General features: G+C 37.6%; 1 protein-coding gene across 21 annotated transcripts in view; it reads right to left on the bottom strand.

Annotated features, from left to right (window-relative positions):
• Nucleotides 1-23812, bottom strand: part of ATF2 (activating transcription factor 2) — a 107549-nt gene that overhangs the window by 6051 nt on the left and 77686 nt on the right. For all 21 annotated transcript variants that reach the window (XM_070070663.2, XM_070070661.2, XM_051848480.2 and 18 more), the window contains 2 exons: nucleotides 14611-14817; nucleotides 784-889 (listed from right to left, as the gene is read on the bottom strand). In XM_070070663.2, coding sequence (XP_069926764.1) covers nucleotides 784-889; nucleotides 14611-14817 — 313 coding nt within the window. The remainder of the gene's footprint in view (nucleotides 1-783; nucleotides 890-14610; nucleotides 14818-23812) is intronic.

Here is a 23812-nt window from a genome sequence, read left to right as displayed (position 1 = left end):
TCATAAAAACGAAAGCTGTGGGTTATATATTATGAATGTTGCCTAATGCATTTCCAACTCTGTTATTTGTTACAAATTTGTGCACGATGGACAAAATTGGCCATTTATTCCAGAGTAACAGCTGGTTCCAACACTGTGCATCTTATCAAAAAAGAAGGACATTACAAAAAGGAAAAAGCACAATTAACCTCTAAAATGCTGAAAACAGAAGAATCTCATTTTTTGGGAAAGCATTTAGGAGAATGCTTATAAGCAGATAATGTAAATACTGTTCTGTTTTAGTATTTTACGACTAACTACAAGGCTCAATATAAAGATTCACAACAATAAAAACATCGCATGATGCTGACAACCAAAAAGGAACAATGGGATCTGATACTAAACGTATACTACATATGGTTAAGTGAAGACAGCTTATTAAAACCAAGTCTCATCATTACTAAATGTAGGCTAGAAAGGAAGGAGTGTTTTGCCTTGTCAATCTAAGACACTATTACCCTAGAAGATAAAATACCATCAGTTACTTACAGCATATTTTAAATTTGTTAATTCATTCTGTTAATCTACCATAACACCTACAAAAAAAACAAGATAGAAAACAAAAATTCTCTAGATTCTCAAAGTATACCTGCCACCCCATTCCCTAATAACCTTGCAGAAATTCTGATATTTCATCTGAAATATTGCAACTGCAGTCTACATTTTTTTTTAATGGTAGCTCAGTCACTCTGGCAGTAATTCACTGATGTAGCCTAAGGCCATGGGTAATGGAACATTACTCACTATGATAGCCAGATTTCTTCTGCATGGCGGTTACAGGGCAATCTTTATGAGCCAGAAGAAGCTGTTTCAGCTGTGCCACTTCATTTCTCAGCAGGGTGACTTCACTCTGGAGAAGAAACAACTTATGTACCTTACCAGCATTTCACTAAAGATATTTTTTACTGTTTAAAACAAGCAAGATTAAGATATGAAAACTGGATATCTGGCTAAACAGTAAGGAATAAAGAAAACAAGCTACTTAAATATATCTAATTAGTACCTTTTTATATTTTAGATTTTATGCAAAAACTTACATAAATTTTTTAAAAAGATATCAGTACAACTGGATAGTATATTTCAGTTTTAAAATCTTTTCTTTTTTATTATTTTTTGTTTGAGAGCAGTGTATGTGTGTGTGTGTGTGCGTCAGAGAGAGAAACAGAGAGACAAAGACAGACTGGAGAGAGAGAGGAAGCTCTCATCCACTGGTTCAAACCTCAAATGCCCACAAGAGCTGAGAGTGGACCAGATCGAAGCCAGGAGCCAGGAACTCAATCCAGGCTCTGTGTGTAGCAGGGACTCAACTACTTGATCCATCACTGTTGCCTCCTAGGGTCTGTGTTGGCAGGAAACTGTAGTTAGGTGCAGGGCCAGGTATTGAACTTACTCTGATATGGGATATGGGCATCTTAAACATTAGGCTAAATGTTCATTCCTATTTTAAAGCTATTACATTACCATTTGTCTTGGGACTCCTCATATGTTTTAGTTTACCTGAAGTAAACATACCTCATATGTTTTAAATGCCTGAAGGTATCTTTATTTTATATATGTGACATGATTTTTGATTACCTAGAAAACATCAAGGTGGTCAGGATGACTTTTCAATAATTCTAATTACTTGAAAACAAAAAAAAAATCCTTCCAGGAAACACAATTAAGTAACTTTCCAGTTTCCTACAAACCAAGAAAACCTCTAAAGGAGAAACCACAATCATCAAAGAGTCATGGATTCCTAAAATTCATTGTAAAGCACCGTGTTGGACATTGGAAACACAGGCAAATTGTACTCATCTAAATTTAAATCTGCTAAGTTACTGGTGAATGAGTACTTCCACATTTTGGATGAATTAATCTGGTAAATTCTATGTCAAAGTTTCAAATTGAATGATCCCATTAATTCCTTTGAGTCATCCTCAAATACTAAAAATACATGAATTAATTAATTATCATTACCAACACTCAAAAGTTAGACAATATGAATTTAGTAAATTTGTAACATAAGAAAGTTAATTTACTAACATCTTTAGTAATCTGGACTTATAATATCTATTGAAATTTCACCCATGAACCCAAAAGTAAGTGAGAAAATTTAGCAAACAGGTGTACATAAAACCTCAGGCATACCATAATTTTCTACACTGTCTTAATCAAAAAGCTGAATGTAAAATAATTTAGCAGAGTAGGCTCCTTAAGCCTCCTACAGTGATCACTGACAGAAAAGTAAAAGTAAAAACAAAAGCTAAGCAATCTAAAGGCAAGTCTGTTAGGTCAAATCACACTTCAGTAACAATGAACTGCAAAGCTGTATTAAAAGCATGATGCTCATAAAACTCTAACTCATAAATGAAAAGGTTAAATTATGCTTAAAACACTATGTTTGAGATAAGAATAGGTATGGTTAATGATTCAAGTATTAAAGGTACAATTCTGCTTTAAAAGATAACATGGGGGCTGGCGATGTGGCATAGCAGGTAAAGCTGCCGCCTGCAGTGCTGGCATCCCATATGGGCACTGGTTCAAATCCTGGCTGCTCCACTTCCGATCCAGCTCTCTGCTATGGCCTGAGAAAGCAGTAGAAGATGGCCTGAGTCCTGGGGCCCCTACACCCACACGGGAGACCCGGAAGAAGCAGCTCCTGGCTCCTGGCTTTGGATCGGCGCAGCTCCAGGTGTTGTGGCCAACTGGGGAGTGAACAAGCGGCTGGAAGACCTCTCTCTCTCTCTCTGCCTCTCCTTCTCTCTGTGTGTAACTCTGACTTTCAAAAAAGTAAAATCTTTAATTAAAAAAAAGATAAACTCATTTCTATGGAATAATGCAACCACTGGTGTCCATATTACTAATTATAGTTCATTATTAATCACACCATTGATGATAAATATATTATCCAGGATACCTCAACCCCATCAGCTTAATTTCAACACTGATATCTATTAGTATTTCTCTTTAATTTTTCTAGGATGAAATGGGGCTGTTCCTTTACTTTTAGACAAGAACATATAATCCTTTATAATCTAGCAATTGTGACCATATGATTTGCAGCTTTCATTGCCCTTCCAATGTATTATATCCTTTAATCATACCAAGACACTAGTAATGCCTCAAAGTTGTCATATTCTTGCTATCTTAACATTAACTTGAGCTACATGAAATAATATTTAACTGTCTTGACCCATAAAAATAGCAGTTTTGAATGGCTAACAACATACTGCTCTCTCTATCTAGAAAACCTTTCTTTTCTTTTTTCAGCTTTCTAACTATTTCACTCACCTTTAAAAGTCAAGTCAACTCAGGATAGTATAAAACACATAAGAAAAGAATGTTTCCAGGGTCATAGTCACATACATATGTGTATATCTAAGACATATATGCTTAAAAAGAGATTTACTTTCTTGAAAAACAGAGTGACAGACATGAAGAAACAGAGGAAACAGAGATTTTCCATCCACTGGCTCATTCTTCACAACAGCCCGCCAGAGCCAGGGCTGGGCCAGGCTGAAGTCAGGATCCCAGAACTCCATCTGACTATCCCACATAGGTGGCAGGGATCCAAGCACTTAAGACATTATCTGATGCCTTCCTAGGTGCACTTAGCAGAAAGATAAATCAGAAGCAGAGGAGTTGGGACTCAAGCTTGCACTTTGAAATGGGATTTGGGTGTCCCAAGCAGTGGCTTAACCCACTGTGTCTACCACTAGACATGGATATCTACACAGTACTCATCACATTGCATTTTAACTTCTAGTGCAGTTGTTTGCTACCTCTATTACACTGGAAACTTCTTGAGGGTAGACATCATTTTTCTCTTGGTATTCCACGGTATACCACATGCATGGACTGAGTGATAGCCATATTTTAAGGAGGACCAGGGTAAATTCTACGTCCAGTTAGTAAAGAAAGTGAAACAATATGAAACTGATTTGATCTAATTTATTTACACAATAACCTGACCAACATAGTTACATTATTTTCTGTTATGAAACAGAAACTGGCATACTTTACAGAAACACAATTATAGAATTTTAAAACTCACAACTACCTCTCATTTCAATATACATTCACCATAAATCATATCAAGAAACAAAATGCTCATGTGATAAAATACCTGAAAGCAGTTATGAGTCTGTTATCTAGTCATACAAAATAGCTGCTTTAAACAATTTTGAGAAGTAAAAATTAAAATATTTATTGGGGTCGGTGTCGTGGCAGTGAGCTAAGCTGCTGCTTGCAATGCTGGCAGTAGTACTGGAGCACCAGTTGGGGTCCCTGCTGCTCTGCTTCTCATCCAGCTCCCTGGGAAGGCAGCAGAGGATGGCTCAAGTAATTTGAGTCCCTGCCAACTAGGTAGGAGAACCAGTTGGAGGTCCGGGCTCCTGGCTTTTGTGTAGACCACTCCCAGCCATCTTGGCCATTTAGGGACGTGAACCAGGGAATAGAAGCTCTCTCTCTGTCACTCTGAATTTCAAATAAATATATCTTTAAAAAGATAGTCCTATGTATTCGAAATAAAATTATATACACCCAAATTCTCTCTCTAAATAGGCAGCCTTGAAGCCAATGAACGGGATAGCAATTTCCACATACGAGTTGTCAAGACCAGGTCAAGCAGAGGTTGAAAACAGGATGCTCACACAGGTAAAGTTTACTTAACTGAATTAGAATAGGCCAAAACTGGGTGGTTTCTAAGTCATTTATGATAAAAATAATAAAATTCAAAAAACTCACACATTCAAGAATTGGGTATGTATAAAAAAGTATTCTTAAAAATGAAAATAGGCATGACTATATTAATATTTAAAGTAGTTGCACAAGTCATGACTGTTAATTCTGAAAATTTTCTGTGAAGAAAGATCAGAAGGCAAGTAGAAAGAATAAGGGCTGTTACAAGATTCTCTACAGGGGCCAGCACTGTGGTGCAGTAGGTTAATCCTCTGCCTGTGGCACCAGCATCTCACATGGGTGCCGGTTTTAGTCCCAGCTGCTCTTCTTCTGATCCAGCTCTCTGCTGTGGCCTGGGAAAGCAGAAGAAGATGGCCTAAGTGCTTGGATCCCAGACCCACAAGGGAGACCTGGAAGAAGCTCCTGGCTCCTAACTCCAGATCGGCCCAGCTCCAGTTGTTGTGGCCATTTGGGGAGTGAACGAGCGGATGGAAGATCTTTCTCTCTGTCTCTCCCTCTCACTGTCTATAACTCTACCTCTCAAATAAACAGATAAAATCTTCAAAAAGAAAAAAAAAAGATTCTATACAAAGACCTTAAAATGTAAAAAAAGAGGTTATTTACATACATGCATACACACACACAAACTAGTTTGCTTAAGGTGAAGTAAATCTGAAGGGAATGTTAAGCCATACATAGATATAATACTAAATTAAAAAAAGAAATACTTACACCTCTCCTATTATGTGGGCCATCTTATTTTTTAAAAAAGATTTATTTATTTGAAGGAGTTACAGAGAGAAAGAGAGGGAGAGATCTTCCATCTGCTGGTTCACTCTCCAAATGCCAGTAATGGCTGGAGCTGGGTAGATCGGAAGCCAGGTGCTTCTTCTGGGTCTCCTACATAATGGCAGAGGCCCAAGCATTTGAGTCATCATCTGTTGCTTTTCCCATTAGCAGGAAGCTTGATTGGAAGTGGAGCAGCAGGGACACAAATGGTGCCACATTGGATGTTGGTGTTATAGGCTGAGGCTTTACCCATTATGCTACCATGCTGGCCCCTTTGTGGGTTATTTTAGAATAGACTTTAATTGGATTAAATTTTCCAAATTCCTTTGGGTTGTACTACCGACTACTCATGATTTAGTATACTTGCAGAATGTTAATTATCTTCCTGGGTCATTCTGATAATGAAACAAGTGACACAGAAGCATTTTGAAAATGCAAAACTTCCACTCAAATGTAAGCAATTATTTTGTCAAAATAAAACATATTTGGGAAAGCAGAGCACATACTGAAAAAAAATCATTATCACAGTCTGAACTCTAATGTTAAATGATTTTGGCATTATCTGTACCATTGCTCTACTTTAATAATATGGATACTCATAAGTTAATTACATACTAGTAAACAAATAATATTTTTACATTGTTCATCTGAAGCAGATCAGCCTGATGAAATCATGACAGAACAGAAAACCGATTAATCAATCATAACTTTTAGATTGGCATCTGGTCATGGATTGAGAACAAAATGTCCATAAATTTATGATCTTTGACTTCCTATTTCAGCAACCACCCCCCAAATTAAATAATATTGGATAGTTTCTTCTTTTGGGGAACCTCCTGTTATTACAGATAAGACTTTTTAATCTTTACAAAAATTAGTGATTTGATTATCAAGAGTTTCAACACAGAGTTCTCCAAAGTTACTGTGGATGCAAAATATACTTGACAACAAACTAGCTCTTTAATTTTTATCTAACTAGAGCTATGAAATATTTTGGAAATACTTTGCAAAATGAATGAGAATGACCCCTCTCCTGTTCTCATTCTTTAATTACTTGTTTCAGGTCTGTTTCCTCTGTTAGTCCACAAGTTCTACAAGCAAAGAGACAATGTCTTTTTCATTGTTACATCCCATATGCATAACAATCTGCCTTGCACATAATAGATGGGTGCATAATGACAGAATGAATAATATATAACTAGCATTTGCAAGTATAGTATGGTTACAACACACTTTTCTATACCCTGTCTTATTTGATCTTTTATAACAGTAGTAGTGATTCTGTTATTGCAACAGATGGAGAAGGCCTAGAAAGATTTTTAGTAGACTAGTAGGGGTCAGGGCTGTGTTTTGTGGTTAAAGCCACTGCCTGCAGTGCTGGCATCCCATATGAGTGCCAGTTAAAGTCCTGGCTGCTCCATTTCTGATCCAGCTCCCTGCCAATGTGCCTGGGAAAGCAGTGGAAGTTGAAGTTGTTCCAAGTCTTTACACCCCTGCATCTATGCGGGAAAATTGTTTGGCTTCAGATAGGTCCAGCTCTGGCTGTTGTAAACCAGCAGATGGAAGATCTCACTCACTCTCTGTCTCTGTCTCTCTCTCTGTAACTCTCTTTCAAATAAACAAACCTTAAAAAAAAAAAAAAAAAAAAAAAAAAAAGAGAGAGAGACGAGTAAAAATAAGTACTAGATTTCAAATCCAGGATAAAATTCATGAGGTAGCGGTAGTCACTATTAACTCCTCTCCCATTTCTAGAATATAATTAAAAACTCAGGCATAAAAAGGAAAGACAGTTATAGAATATCTGTTTCAGGAATTCAAACAGGTTATTGCATAGCATCTTCCAATTGTTGCTATTCCTTCCTATTTCAAGCAATAAATATTGAAATACTATTTATATACCAGGAATAAAAGATTTGATTTTATTTCCTGTAAGTCAATGGAGCCATAAACAAAGTATTTTCCAAACCATTAAGTTAGCTTATAGGCGAAAATTTTCATGGACGTAGCTATAAAAGTATGCTTTTGTTCACATTTTGTAGTGTAAATTTCAAAAGTAAATTCTACATCGATTTTCTTAAGATTTACTCAAAAAATAATGGTCAAGCAGCTACTGTTAGTAAAGAGTTTGTCTTTTTGTTCACAAAGGAGATATACTGAAATTGCAAACATTTTTTAAGTAAGTTTTTTTTTTAAAAAAAGATGTATTTTATTTATTTGAAAGGCAGAGTTACAGAAAGAGAGAGTTGGAGAGACAGATAAAGGGATATCTTCCATCCCCTGCCTGGTTCATTCCTAAAATGGCTGCAATGGCCAGGGCTGGGCCAGAGTGAAGCCAGGAGGCAGGAGCTTCATCCAGGTCTTCCATGTAGGTGCAAGGGTCCAAGGACTTGGGCCATCTGCTGCTTTCCTAGGTCCACTAGTAGGAGCTGGATCAGAAGTGAAGCAGCAGGGACTAGAACTGGTGCCCATATGGGATGTCCATGATATAGGTTTACCTGCTATACCACAACGCCAGCTCCAGATTAGTTATTTCAAGAAAACAAAACAAAATTAACAGAAGATAGTATTTTAAAAATAATTTATAGGGACTGGTGATGTGGAACAGTGAGGTTTAAGCCCTGAACTACAGTGCCCGCATCCAATATGGGTACCGGTTCAAGTCCCAGCTGCTCCACCTCCAATCCAGCTCCCTTGCTAATGCACCTGGGAAAGCAGTGGAGGATGGCCCAAATCCTTGGGCCCCTGCACCCGTGTGGGAGACCTGGAGGAAGCTCCTGGCTCCTGGCTTCGGATCAGCTCAGCTCTAGTCATTGCAGCCATTTGGGGAGTAAAATCAGTAGATGGAAGACCTCTCTCTCTCTCTCTTTCTCTGTCTTTACCTGTCTCTGTAACTGTCTTTCAAAAATAAATAAAATAAATCTTTAAAAAATATATACCAATAAAATTTATAACCACAAATTCAATTATTGGTCTAGATTATCATAAATAATTTCAATATAATTTGATGAAATAATTTAGCAATTATTTTACAAAGTTAAAACATGATTAAATTCAGTGAATGGGCCAATAAGGTTGAATAATTAGTATTTTCTTTATAGAATATGTATTCAGTAATATGAATAATCACATATCAATATGTGTTAAGCCTTTTATTATATATAAGTAACCATGGGTTATTATATTATATTATATTATACATTTAAGTAATCATGCCCACTACTACTGATCAGCTAAGCCTGTATGTCACATGAAGGGTTATTAAGGAAATACAGAATTGATGAATGTTTTCACATAAAGTACAGTATAATTATATCTTTGACATGCAATTTTCTTTACAAGTCATTCTGTTCTTTAGTTAACTGCTGCTGGCAAACTGAAAGAAATTTTTGCTCCCTGAATTTACTATAAGCATGTTAACTCTTTGAAGTCTGAAAAATGTTACTTCTTAAAAAGTCAATTTTAACAAATAACAAAAAAAAACAACAAAAAGTAAAAATATATTCCACTTGAAGCAATAATAGGAAGTCATCACTGAAAAACACTTTCTCCCAAACTGTCCATGCTTCTCAATCCCTCCTCACTATTGTTTATACCTTGGTACAAGTCACTCAAAAATTTTACCTATACTCAAGGGAGTCAATTCTTGTTTTAAAAATATTTATTTATTTATTTGAAAGGCAGAGAGAGAGAGAGAGAAAGAGATATCTTCCACCCAGTGGTTCATTCCCCAAAAGGTTACAATGGCCAGAACAGGGCCAGGTCAAAGCCAGGAGCTAAAAACTCAATCTGGGTTTTCTAATGTGGCTGGCAGGGAATCAAGCACTTTAGTTACCAACCTGCTTCCCAGGAGCATTAGGGAGGTGGATGGGAGCAGAACACCTGGGACTTGAACTGGCATTCCAATATGGGATTCAGGTGTCCTAAGCAGCAGTTTAATCTACTATGCCACAACACCTACCCCAAGGGAGTCATTTCTATACTGACTCACATACTCATATATTTATCCGTCTAGCTGCAAACATTTTGTTAATAAAAAGAATTAATATGGGGCCCAGCGCTGTGGTGCAGTGGGTAAAGCCTCCACCTGCGGTGTCGGCATCCCATATGAGTGTTGGTTCTAGTCCCAGCTGTTCCTCTTCCAACCCAGCTCCCTGCTATGGCCTGGGAAAGCAGTGAGGGATGGCCCAAGTGCTTGGGGCCCTGCACCAGCTGATGCGAAGCCAGGAGCAAGGAGCTTCTTCCTGATCTTCCAAGCGGGTGAGGGGTCCAAGCACTTGGGCCATCTTCTACTGCTTTCCCAGGCCACAGCGGAGAAATGGATTGGAAGTGGAGCAGCCGGGACTCAACCCAGTGCCCATCAGGGCTGCCAGCACTGCAGACCAGGGCTTTAACCAGCTGCACACAGTGCCGGCCCTGCTTTCACTTCTTAAACAAGGCACAATAAGCCAAATTATAAAGGGAAGGATTGATAAATTTGTCTTACTAATTAAACTTTTCTGTATTAAAATGCTTGTAATCATTTTAATGGGACTTATTTATGCAGAAACCTGAAGAGTAGGACCAGGAGGTATTATTATCTTTATTGTAAAGGGCGGACAAGTGAGGCTAACAGACATTGACTGTTTCACGTCATACAGCTATAAAATAGCCAAATTATTTAAAAGATTTTGCTAGTTAAGAACAGAAAATTTAAAAATTAGATATACCTAACTTCATTACTGTAATATTAATATTTAAAATTTACATAATAATACACTTAGTAAAGATATAATAGACTTAGTAAAGAATAGCTACATTTGTAGTGTATGAGTAAATTAGTACCTACAATTTCTTTCATTTTTTCAAAAGGGAAAAACTTTAAAAAATCTTTATAAAAAAAGAGTTATTTATTTATTTGAATTTCAAAATTACAAAGGAAAGACAGTGGGAGAGATCTTCCATCCACTGGTTCACTCCCCAGACGGCTGCAATGGCCAGGGCAGGGCTATACAGAAGCCAGGAGCTTCTTTCTGGGTCTCCCACGTGGGTAGCAATGGCCCAAGTACTTGAGCCATCCTCTGCTGCTTTTCTCAGGCCATTAGCAGGGAGCAGGATTGGATGTGGAGCAGCTGAGACTGGAACTACCACCTATGCCGGATGCCAACATGCATGTGGCAGCTTTACCTACTATGCCACAATGCTGGCCCCTAAAAAATCTTGAGACTAGTTACTGAATAAGAATTTATCAGGTGCTAATGTTTATATATATATATTTCTTAATAAACCCTAGTATATTTGTGGTTATTTTGTGCTCTTGATATATTCTAGATATTAATCCTTTGTCAGGTAACTACTTTGTAAATATTTTCTCCCATTCTGTCCGCTGTCTCTTCACCCCAATAAATTATTTCTTTTGCTCTGCTGAGGTTTCTGAATTTGATAAAATCCCTTGTCTAGTTTTGCTTTTGTTACCTGTGTTTTTTGAGTCTCATCCAAAAAAATCACTGCCTACACTATTGTCTTTTTAAAGACTGATTTATTTATTTGAAAGTCAGAGTTATAGAGAGAGAGGAAAGAGGGAAAGATGGGGCAGGATAAGAGAGAGAGAGCACATGCATGATCCATCTTCCATTTGCTGGTTCACTCCACAAACGGCCACAACAGCTGGGGCTGGGCCAGGCTGTACTCAGGAGCCTGGGACTCCCATCCAGGTCTACCAGATGAGTGAGGGGTCCGAGTACTTGGGCCATCTTCCTTTGCTTTCCCAGGCACTAGCATAGAGCTGGACTGGAAAGGGAATGGCCCAGGTGTGCATATGGGATGCCAGTGTCGCAGGCCATGGCTTAACCTGCTGTACCACAATGCCAGCCCCAACACACCAATGTTTTAAAGTGTGTCCCCTATATTTTCCTCTAGCAATTTCATAGTTTCATTTAGGCCTTCGATCCACCTTGATTTGATTGTTTTTTATATTGTAAAAGGTAGGGATCTAATTTTATTCTTTTATACATGTATATCCAGCTTTTTAAAGCACTATTTATTGATGACTATCCTTTCTCCAAAGTACATTCTTGATACATTCATCAAAAATCAGCTGGCTGGGGCCTGGTGTGGTGGTGCAGCAGATTAAGCCATCGCTTTTGACACTGGTATTCTGTAGCAGAGTACCAGTTCAAGTTCCAGCTGCTCCACTTCCAGTCCAGCCTCCTGCTAATGTATCTGGGAAGACAGCAGGATGATGGCCCAAATACTTGAGCTCCTGCCACCCATGTGGGAGTCCTGGATGGAGTTCCTGGATCCTGGCTTCAGCCTGGCCCCACACTGGCTGTTGTGGCCATTTGGGGAATGAACCAGTGGATGGAAATATCTGTGTATCTGTCATTTTACCTTTCAAATAAATAAATACTTTTAAATATCAGTTGTGTGTATGTAGATTAATTTGTGTTCTTTATTCTATTCCACTAATCTATGTGTCAGTGTTTATGCTAGTATCATGCTGTTTTAATTACTATAGCTTTGCAGTATGCTTTGAAATCAGGTCGTGTGACACCTCTGGCTTGATTTGTTTTTGGCTCAGGATTGCTTTGGCTATTCTGTGTCTTTTGTGGTTCCATGTGAATTTTAGGATTCTTTTTCCTATTTCTGTAAAGAGTATTAGTTGAAAAAATGCTCAAATTATCACTGTCTATCAAAGAAATACAAATGAAAACCACAGTAAGATATACCTCACCCCTGTTAGAACAGCTATGTAACAAATGTTGATAAGGATGTAGAGAGAGAGGCACTCTTATACGCTGGTTGGTTAGAATATAAATTAGCATCACTACCATAAAAAACAATGGAGAGATTTCTTAAAAGAGCTAGAAATAGAACTGTTTTAGGGTCTAGCAATCTCATTACTGGCTATATATCCAAAAGACATGAACTCATTGTATCAGAGATATCTGCTCTACCATGTTTACAGCAGTCCTGTTCGCAATAGCCAAAATACGGAATCAACCAAGGAACCCAGCATCAGATGAATACATACACAATGGTTATCCATCCATAAAAAAGAATGGAAGTGTGTCATTTGCATGGATGTAACTGGAGGACATCATGTTAAGTACAACAAGCCAGACACAGACAAATACAAACATGTCCTCCCTCATATGGGGAGCTAAACAAAACACCCCTTAATCTGAACACAGAATGATGATTTCTAGACACTGGAAGGTAGATAGAAGGAATCTGGAACAACAGCTACCAAATCAGAGTTAGACCAAAGGAGAAAGTTTCTAGTGTTACCTAGCATAGTGGAGGAGATTATAGTTCATAATCACTTAGCTTGTATTGTATGAATACATCAGAGAAAGAAGCTCCAAACTCCAATCTCAAAGCAATGTCAAAGAAGGGGAAATTCTGATTACCCTATTTTGATCAGTATACATGATATAAATGTATTAAAATATCACACTGTAGCCCATATATATCTCACTTATTGTTTATAAAAATGTAAAAAGGAAAAGGAAAAACTCCATGAATAGACAAATGGGTAAAGGAAAAGTAATAAATAAATACAATGTTAATTTCAGCCTTAAAAAGAAGAAATTTTGCTATATTAAAATCTTGAGGACATTATGCTAAGTGCAGTAAGCCTATCACAGACAGATAGCACTGTATGACTCCACTTGTATGAGGTATCTATTATAGTTTAATTTCCAGAATCAAAGAGTGGAATAGTAGCTGTCAGAAGCTGAGGAGAAGGGAAAATGGGAGTTGCTAATTAATGACTATAAACTTTCAGTTAAGCAAGATAAATAAATTTGAGTTAAATGCTATACAATATCATACCTGTCATTAACAATAATGTACTATACACTTGAAAATTTGTTGAGAGGGTAGATCTTAACGTTAAGTGTTCTTACTACAAAAACCAAAAAAAATACAAAAAAAAAAAACCCTTGTATACAAGTACATATATGAAGTGTATGTGATATGCTAAGTCACATTTAATTTTTAAATTAAAAGTTTTGCAAGGCAATCTTTTCTTTTAATGCTGCCATAGCAATATGAAGGCCTATCAAAGACTTTAAAGGATATCTGCCTCTTGTAAGAAAAATTTTAAATTATAAGATATATGTTTGTTTAAATGATGTGAAAAACTTAGTTTGCCTGACTGATGTGAAAAACTTCTCCCTAAGCACTTAAACAGATAATTACATTGATGACATCTTTACAGATACAGTTAAGAAGACAGCAGGTATCTTACCATCAATTATGATTATACAGACTCATTTTTAATTGAGAAATACTTCAGAATATTGACCTATATTAACAATACAATTCATTAACATCAATTTTTCTAGCTGTTCATTGACCAGCCCTTTAACAGATTTTATTGAAAAACATTCACAATGTTAAAACACACACACACACACAAAATAATAGAAAAGGAAGGAAGGAAGAAAAGAAGGAAATCTATTTGGTGCTAATACTGTCACTGGAAATGTAACCAAAGGCTGGAGAGGGAGGGTGCCTTGAAATCTTTCTGCTACATGAGGTTCTAAGAAATGTATCTGAGGTACACTGGCAGGGCAGTATGAAACGATTGTACTGCCACTGGCCATATTGTACCTGGTCTGTGGATAATTAGAGTCCTTCAGTTTCCAAAGCTGTCAATCTGGCACCTTTCACAGGCACTATATTCACTTTGAATAAAACAAAACAAAACAAAATTTATAATTTAAAGAATGAAAAAACTTAAAAATAAAACTTGCTGAAGCAACTTTACAGTCGTGATATAAAGCAAAAAATATCAAGAAAAGTGAAGCACCAGTGCTGTGTTTTAATTTTAAAATTCTTTGTTTGGATTTTATATCACAACTTAATAAAGTTCAAGCCAAAAAATTTATGTATTTTTGTTCCAAACAGGTAAACAATTAATATTTTAAATTTTTTCACCATACCAATGCTGAAAATTTTATATTACATTTCAGCATTTCAACAGGCTTATGAAACTATGACTTACTACAGATTCTATACATATGCAGTGTTATATCCTAAATTGCCTGAACGACTGATTAGAAAAAACAGGGAAAAGGCTATGTTTACAACTAAGAAAAAATAAATACAAATAAAATTCTCATATATGCACTATACCTGCAGCTGACCATTTAATGAACTCAAGTCTTCCGCTTTCTTCTCTAAAGACTGAACCCAGACTTTCCTTTTTTGTCGGCATCTTGAAGCTGCTGCTCTATTTCGCTCTAGAAACTTTCTCCTTTTCTCATCAGGATCTTCGTTAGCTGCTCTTCTTCGACGACCGCTTGTATTTTGGGTCTGTGGAGTTGTATGAGCTGGAGAGGCCTATAACAAACACAGATGGAAGCTTGTTATACTTGTATCTGCATTGAGTGAGCAAATTAACACAAGCAGTAAAGAGTGTTAAAGGGGGACAGATAAAATCTTTATTTTCTAAGTCTTGTTGAATATCAGTATTCTGGGGCAACATGAAAATCACACTGTGGTTTAACTCCTCCCTTGAAATAAATAAACCATGCTGTAATGAAATTCTCACTGACACAATGTCACAGTGAATATATTTATAAATGCATAACATTTTCATTTACATAAAAAAGGAAAATATAATACAAATGATTATGTATACATTTATCATTTTTCCAAGTGTATTAAAAATTTTTAAAGAAATCTACTTGAAGGCAGAGCGACAGACTGACAGCAACCTGGCATCTGATGGTTCTCTCTCCAATTGTCTGTGATGGGCCAAGAGCCAGAACCACAATGTAAGTCTCCCACATGGCTGGCACTTGAACTATCACTGTTGCCTCCTGGAGTCTGTACTGGTGGAAAGCTGGAATAAGGATCTGGTGCTAGATTTTGAACCCAGGCACTCTGGTGTGGGATGCATGTGTCTTAATGGCTAGGTAAAAATTGGCCTCAATGCTTATGTGCTAACTGACTTTAGCGTATCATTCAATCCTCTGAAAATTGATTATAAACTGATACATTTAAAATTTTATTTTCCTATTTAAACTCACGACAGGAAACCAAGTTTTCTATGCTATATTTGAAATAAAATATAGCTTATATTAAATCTCAATTTTATTCAAAAAGTGGTTTCTCTAAAATTAAAGAATGAATGTCTGTATATACTTTGCTGAACTTAGCTTTTACTTTAGCATTTGTAATTTAGGATCAGTGTTTTTCTAAAGTTTCTTGTAATTACTACTGATCATTTTCCTTGTAGGTGCAATCTTATAGGAGCCTCAATTTTCATTTTAATTGGTGCCCTGTCTCCCAATAGATGAGCCTGGTTATCTCAGATTAGTCAGTCATAAATCTTCAGTCATAAGTTATATTGTTCAGTGCACAGCACTATAGAACAGTGAGCATCTCCAAACCTCTGATAAACCCCCAAACTGTATCCAAAACATTTGAATATGGAACTGGAAATAATCTCTTAGAAATGACATAGAGGTAACACCACTTTGTGGGTATAGGCACATGATCCAAAGAAGAAGCTTGAAAACAATATTTTACCTATAATTAATTATATTTTAAAATAATATGAATAAAATTTTTCTCCCAATCCAAATAATATGTAAAAATTTTACATATAAGCCAAAGATAAGTTCTGTAGGTAAACTATCAAACTATTTTTCATTCTACAAACCCCCCAAAGTACATAAAAAGTTACCTAATTCATTTGCCCAAATAACTAGAATTAAAATTAAGGGGGTTATTTTATTTACAAAGTATTAGAAAGATATTTCAAAGGCTGATTTCAAGAGTTGTAATCTTGAGACCTAGAAAAACAACAAACCAAATCCAAAATTATTAGGAGCAAAGAAATAATTAAAATTAGAGAAGAAAAAAACAAAATTGAAACAAAAAATACAATAGATCAGTGAAATTAAGAGCTGTTTTTTTAAAAAAAAAACAAAAAACAAAAAACCAAAAAACCAAAATTGATACATTATTGGCTCAACTGATCAAAAAGGATAGAAAAAGATAATCCATGCTACCAGAAACCAAAAAAGAGGTGGTGTAGCCATCCTAATATCAGCAAAATAGACTAACACAAAAACTATTAAAAGAGACAAAGAAGGACACTATATAATGATTTAAAGGTTCAATTCAACAGGAAGATGTGACTATTATAAATGTATATGCACCTAATTACAGGGCACTTGGCTATTTAAAAGAATTGTTAAGGGAATTAAAGGGAAATACAGACTCAAAATCAATTGTAATGGGGGACTTCAATAACCCCTTTCAGCAATGGACAGATCACCAGACAGAATCAACAAGGAAACAACAGAGTTAACTGACACTATAAACCAAATAGACCCAGCAGATATGTAGAGCCTACAGCCACAGAGTTCACATTTTTTTCTCCAGTGCATGCAACTTTCTCTAGGATTGACCATATGCTAGGCCATAAAGTAAGTCTCAGCAAATTAAAAAAAACTGAAATCATACCATGCATCTTCTCAGATCACAATGCAATGAAGCTAGAAATCAACAAATAAGAATCTTTATATCATACGCAAACACATGGAGAATGAACAACATGTTTCTGAATGAAGAGTGGGTCATAGAAGAACTCAAAAGAGAAATTAAAAAATTTCTGGAAACAAATGAAGACGACAATACAACATACCAAAATTTGTGGGATACAGCAAAAGCAATGCTAAGAGGAAGGTTTACTGAAAAAAAACAAAAACAAAAACAAAACAAAACAACAAAAAAACTGACACACCATTGGTCCAAATAACCAAAAAAGAGAGAAGACCTAAATCAATAAAACTAGAGTTGAAAAAGAAAATGTTAACAACAGACATCACAGAAACAAACAAAAAAAATCATCAGAAACCACTACAAAGAGCTGTATGCCAATACTGGGAAACCTAGAAGAAATGGATAGATTCCTGGACACATACAAACCACCTAAAAAGACAGTGAAGACATAGAAAACCTAAACAGACCCATAACCAAGACAGAAATTGAATCAGTAATAAAGGCCCTCCCAACAAAGAAAAGCCCAGGACCAGATGGACACACTGCTAAATTCTACCAGACATTTAAAGAATAACAAACTTCAATTCTCAATATTCAAAACAACAGAAAAGGAGGGAATCCCCCCAAATTCTTTCTAGGAAGCCAGCATCACCTTAATTCCGAAACCCGGAAAATATGCAACAGGGAAAGAGAAATACAGACCAATTGCCCTGATGAACATAGATGCAAAAATCCTCAATAAAATTCTGGCCAATCAAATCCAACTACACATCAGATCATTCACCCAGACCATGTGGGAAATATCCCGGGTATGCAGGGATTGTTCAACATTCAGAAATCAATGTGATACATCACATTAACAAATTGAAGAACAAAAACCATGTGATTATAAATAGGTGCAGAGAAAGCTTCTGACAAAATACAACACTGTTTCCTGATGAAAACTGTAAGCAAATTGGGTTTAGAAGGAACAATCCTCAATACAATCAAGGCAATTTATGACAAACCCATGGCCAGTATCATACTGAATTGGGAAAAGTTGGAAGCATTCCCAGCAAGATCCGGTACCAGACAGGGATGCCCACTCTCACCATTGCTATTCAATATAGTCCTGAAAGTTTTAGCCAGAGCCATTAGGCAAGAAAAAGAAATCAAAGGGATACAAATTGGGAAGGAGGAAGTCAAATTATCCTTATTTGCAGATGACATGATTCTATATATAGGAGATTCAAAAGACTCCACTAAGAGACTACTGGAACTCATATAAGAGTTTGGGAAAGTAGCAGGATATAAAGTCAATAAACAAAAATCAACAGCCTTTGTATACACAGACAATGCCATGGCTGAGAAAAACATTTAAGATTAATCCCATTCACAATAGCTACAAAAAGAAAAAAAAAATCAAATACCTTGGGATAAATTTAACCAAGGATGTCAAAGATCTCTATGATGAAAATTATAAAATATTAAAGGAAGAACTCGAAGCAGATACAAAAAAAAAATGGAAAAATCTTCCATGTTCATAAAAATGTCCATTAGTCCATAAGCAATTTATAGATTAAATGTGATACTAATAAAAATACCAAAGACATTTTTCTCAGAAATGGAAAAAAATGATGCAGAAATTCATATGGAGGCACAAGAGACCTTGAATACCTAAAGCAATCTTATAAAACAAAAACAAAGCTGGAGGCATCACAATACCAGATTTCAAGACATACTACAAGGAAGTTATAATCAAAGCATATACCTGGTACAGGTATAAAAATAGATAGATAGACCAATGGAACAGAATAGAAACCCCAGAAATCAATCCAAACATCTACAACCAATTTATATTTGACCAAGGAGCTAAAACCAATACCTGGAGCAAAGGCAGTCTCTTCAACAAATGGTGCTGGGATAACTGGATTCCCACATGCAGAAGTATGAAGCAAGACCCCTACCCTACACCTTGCACAAAAATACACTCAACATGGATTAAGGATATAAATCTATGACCTGACACCATCAAATTAATTGAGAACATCGGGAAAACCCTGCAAGATATAGGCACAGGCAAAATATCCCTGGAAAAGATCCCAGAGGCACAGGCAGTCAAAGCAAAAATTCACAATTAGGATTGCTTCAAACTGAGAAGCTTTTTTTTTTTTTTGACAGGCAGAGTAGACAGTGAGAGAGACAGAGAGAAAGGTCTTCCTTTGCCGTTGGTTCACCTTCCAATGACCGCCGCGGCCGGCACACTGCGGCTGGCCCACCGCGCTGATCCAATGGCAGGAGCCAGGTACTTCTCCTGGTCTCCCATGCGGGTGCAGGGCCCAAGGACTTGGGCCATCCTCCACTGCACTCCCTGGCCACAGCAGAGAGCTGGCCTGGAAGAGGGGCAACAGGGACAGAATCTGGTGCCCCAATCAGGACTAGGTCCTGGTGTGCCGGCTCCACAAGGCGGAGGATTAGCCTAGTGAGCCGCGGTGCCGGCCAAACTGAGAAGCTTCTGTACTGCAAAAGAAACAGTCAAGAAAGTGAAGAGGCAACCAACAGAATGGGAGAAATATTTGCAAACTACTAAACTGATAAAAGATTAATAACCAGAATCTACAAAGAGATCTAGATAACTCCACAACACCAAAACAAACAACCCAGTTAAAAGTTGGGCAAAGGATTTAAACAGACATTTATCAAAAGAGGAAATCCAAATGGCCAACAGACACATGAAAAAATGTTCAGGTTCACTTGCTGTTAGGGAAATGCAAATCAAAACCACAATGAGGTTTCACTTCACCCCAGTTAGAAAGGCTTTCATACAGAAATTAACCAAAACAAATGCTGGTGAGGATGTGGGGAAAAAGGTACCCTAATCCACTGTTGGTGGGAATGCGAACTGGTAAAGCCATTATGGAAGTCAGTTTCGAGATTCCTCAGAAAACTGAATATTGCCCTACCGTACAACCCAGCCATCCCATTCCTTGGAATTTACCCAAAGGATATTAAATTGGCAAATAAAAGAGCTGTCTGTACCTTAATGTTTATTGCAGCTCAATTCACAATAACTAAGACATGGAATCAACCTAAATGCCCATCAATAGAAGACTGGATAAAGAAATTATGGGATATGTACTCTATAGAATACTATACAGCAGTAAAAAAAAAAAAAAAAGAAAGAAAGAAATCTGGTCATTTGCAACAAAATGGAGGAATCTGGAAAACACCATGCTGAGTGAAATAAGCCAGTCCCAAAGGGACAAATATCATATGTTCTCCCTGATCGGTGACAACTATATGAGCACCTAAAAGGAAACCTGTTGAAGTGAAATGGACACTATGAAAAACAATGTCTTGATCAGCCCTTGTCCTGACTGTCAAGGAACAGCCTACTATTTGATTCCTTTTAGTATTTTTTTGTTCTACTTAATACCATTGGTTGAACTCTTTAATTAACATACAATTATTCTTAGGCCTTTAAAATGAACTGAAAAGTGATTCCTGCTAAATATAAGAGTGGGAATAAGAAAGGGAGGAGAATACAGTTCTGCACATGCTCACTCGGGACTTACCCCTAATGGTAGAGATAGAAACGTGCCAGGGAATTTCAATTCAATCTCATCAAGGAGGCATGTACCAATACCATCTTACTTGTTAAAGTGATCAGTTTAAGTTCACAATTAATCAAAAAGATAGGATTAAGTGTCAAAGGGATTATATAAATAAGACCAGTGTCTGCTAATAATAATTGATAGAATTAAAAAGGAGAGAATGATCCCACATGGGAAGCAGGATACACAGCAGACTCATAGAATGGCAAATGCCCTAAACAGCACTCTGGCCTCAGAATCAGCCCTTAAGGCATTCCGATCTGGCTAAAAAGCCCATTAGAGTTTCAAAGGCATGGAAAGCCAAAACATTGTAACAACAACAACAACAACAACAACAACAACAAACCCCACACACCAAAAAACACCTAAATCAACGATCTCTGTGAATGAGATCCCAGTGGGAAGACCAGGCCATCAAAGGAGGAGGTACCTTTCTCTGAAGGGAGGAGAGAACTTCCACTTTGAATAAGTAAGATCGGAGTTGGTGAACTCAAGAGGCTTCCATAGCCATGGCAGTTCATGACAAGAGCCTCGGGTGATTACTGACGTCATAAATAAGAGTGTCAATTGTTAAATCAACAACTGGAGTCACTGTGCACCAGCTCCCCATGTAGGACCTCTGTCCTTAATGTGTTGTACTATGCAAATTAAGGGTAAAACTACTACTCAAACAGTACTCTATACTTTGTGTGTTTGTGTGGGTGCAATCTGTTGAAATCTTTACTTAGTATATACTAAATTGATCGTCTGAATATAAAGATAAATGAAAATGAATCTTGATGAAAAATGGGATGGGAGAAGGAGTGGGACATGGGAGGGTTACAGGTCGGAGGGAGGTTATGGGGGTAAAGGTGCTATAATTCAAAATTTGTACTTTGGAAATTTGTATTTATTAAATCAAAGTTGAAAAAAAAATAGTCCTGGGACCGATGTAGCAGAGAGGGTTAAACAGCCACCTATGATGCTGGCATCTCTACTGAAGCACTGGTTGGTGTCCTGGCTGCTCTGCTTCCAATCCAGTTCACCTGCTAATGCACCTAGGAAAGCAGCAGAAGATGGTTCAAGTATTTGGGACCATGCCATACATGTGGGAGACTGGAATTGTGTTCCGGGGTGCTAGCTTTAGTGTGGCCCAGCCCTGGCTATTGCAGTCATTTGGGGAGTGAACCAGTGGACGGAATATCTCTTTTTTCCCTTGGCTGCTTGTCTGTCATCCCGCCTTTCAAATAAATAAATCTTTAAAAAATATTATTTAAGGGGCCGGCGCCATGGCTCACTTGGTTAATCCTCCGCCTGCGGCGCCGGCATCCCATATGGGCGTTGGGTTCTAGTCCCAGTTGCTCCTCTTCCAGTCCAGCTCTCTGCTGTGGCCCGGGAAGGCAGTGGAGGATGGCCCAAGTGCTTGGGCCCCTGCACCCGCATGGGAGACCAGGAAAAACACCTGGCTCCTGGCTTCAGATCAGCGCAGCGTGCCGGCCGCAGTGACCATTTGGGGGGTGAACCAACGGAAGGAAGATCTTTCTCTCTCTCTCTCACTGTCTAACTCTGCCTGTCTAATAAAAAAATTATTTAAAATGAAAAAATCATACTTAGCTTGCAGACCATACAGAATCAGCCATGGGCTACACTTAGCTTCTGAACCACATTTTGCTCTCCCCTGAATTACAACAAAACAAACACACACACACACACACACACACACACACATTCTCTCTCTCTCTCACTCACTTTCCCTCTAAGTCAAGTTGATAACCACAATCACATTCCATTTTATCTTAAGTTCAGTAAAGATGAAATATGGTTAAATAACTATGCTTAGACAGCAATTTAAAAAATTACTGTTTACAGGTGTTTCATTAATTGCAAAGTTTTGGTCTTTTAATGCCAACGCTAATACTCTTTAAGCACAGAACACAGAAGGTCTACACAGAGTTCTGAAACATTTAACAGAAATATGGCAACCTTTGACTCTAGAAATATACTGAAGATACATAAAGCATCTATTAGGCAGTCACAAACTAGAGATACGTGACTAGGGTCTCTAGTAACACAGTTGCCATAAAAAGTCTCTCTGCTCAGTTGGTGATGGTTCACAGGTTTTAATTCACCACTTGACTTATGTCAGTTATGTAATGCAACATACAGATGTATGCACTTGTGTATGAATCTAAATACATTTCTCTAAACGATTTCTTATTACCTAGAAGTAAGTAAGGTAAGAGTACTTATATAAGTGGCTGGTGCTGTGGCATAGTGGGTAAAGCTGCCGCTGACAAGTGCCAGCATCCCATACGGGCGCCAGTTCGAGTCCTGGCTGCTCCACTTCTGATCCAGCTCTCTGCCATGGCCTGGGAAAGCAGCAGAAGATGGCTCAAGTCCCTGGGCCCCTGCACCCACATGGGAGACACAGGGGAAGCCCCTGGCTCTTGGCTTCAGATCAGCGCAGCTCTGACTGTTGTGGCCATCTGGGGAGTGATCCAGCAGATGGAAGGCCTCTCTCTCATTGCCTCTGCCTCTCTAACTCTGCCTTTCAAATATACTAAAGGAAAAAGGTCTGCTTCTTTCAGACATGTGAAACATTAGTTAATAGCTCTACACAATTTAATGGTCCTTCAAATACTAGAATATGATACGCCAGGTAATCATGAACATACAGCATTTCAGGAATCAGGCAAATCAATAATTGAAAAATATAGATCCAAAAAGATTCTTTAGAAATCTGTTTTGTTACCGGAAAAATAAATGACATATATTCCTGCAGAATACTGCATTCCTCAACAATATGAAAGAAACTATTACTGTCTATAACATTTACAGAACTTTTTTTTTTAAAGATTATTTATTTGAGAGGCAGTTACAGACAGAGGGAGAGACAGAGAGTGAGATCTTTCATTCACTGATTTACTCCCCAAATGGCCACAATGGCCAAGAGCTGGGCCAATCTGAAGCCAGGAGGCAGAAGTTTCCTCCAGGTCTCCCATGTGGGTCTAAGGGTCCAAGGACTTGGACCATCTTCCAATGCTTTCCCAGGCACATTAGCATGGAGTCGGATCGGAAAAGGAGCAGCCAGGACTCAAACTGGTACCCATATGGGATACCAGTACCGCAGGCAGAGACTTTGCCTACTTCACTACAGTGTTAGCCCCAAATTGACAGGACTTAATCCACTAAATTTTCCTATAGCTTGAACACTCTGTTTACACAGGAGCACAGTTCAAATCAAATCC

The sequence above is a fragment of the Oryctolagus cuniculus genome, chromosome 3 (genome assembly GCF_051225735.1).
Source record: "Oryctolagus cuniculus isolate XC-2025 breed Fujian yellow rabbit chromosome 3, ASM5122573v1, whole genome shotgun sequence".
Taxonomy (NCBI): Eukaryota; Metazoa; Chordata; class Mammalia; order Lagomorpha; family Leporidae; genus Oryctolagus; species Oryctolagus cuniculus.
The sequence above is the reverse complement of the archived record's forward strand: the minus strand, read 5'-3'. Positions and strand labels throughout refer to the sequence as shown.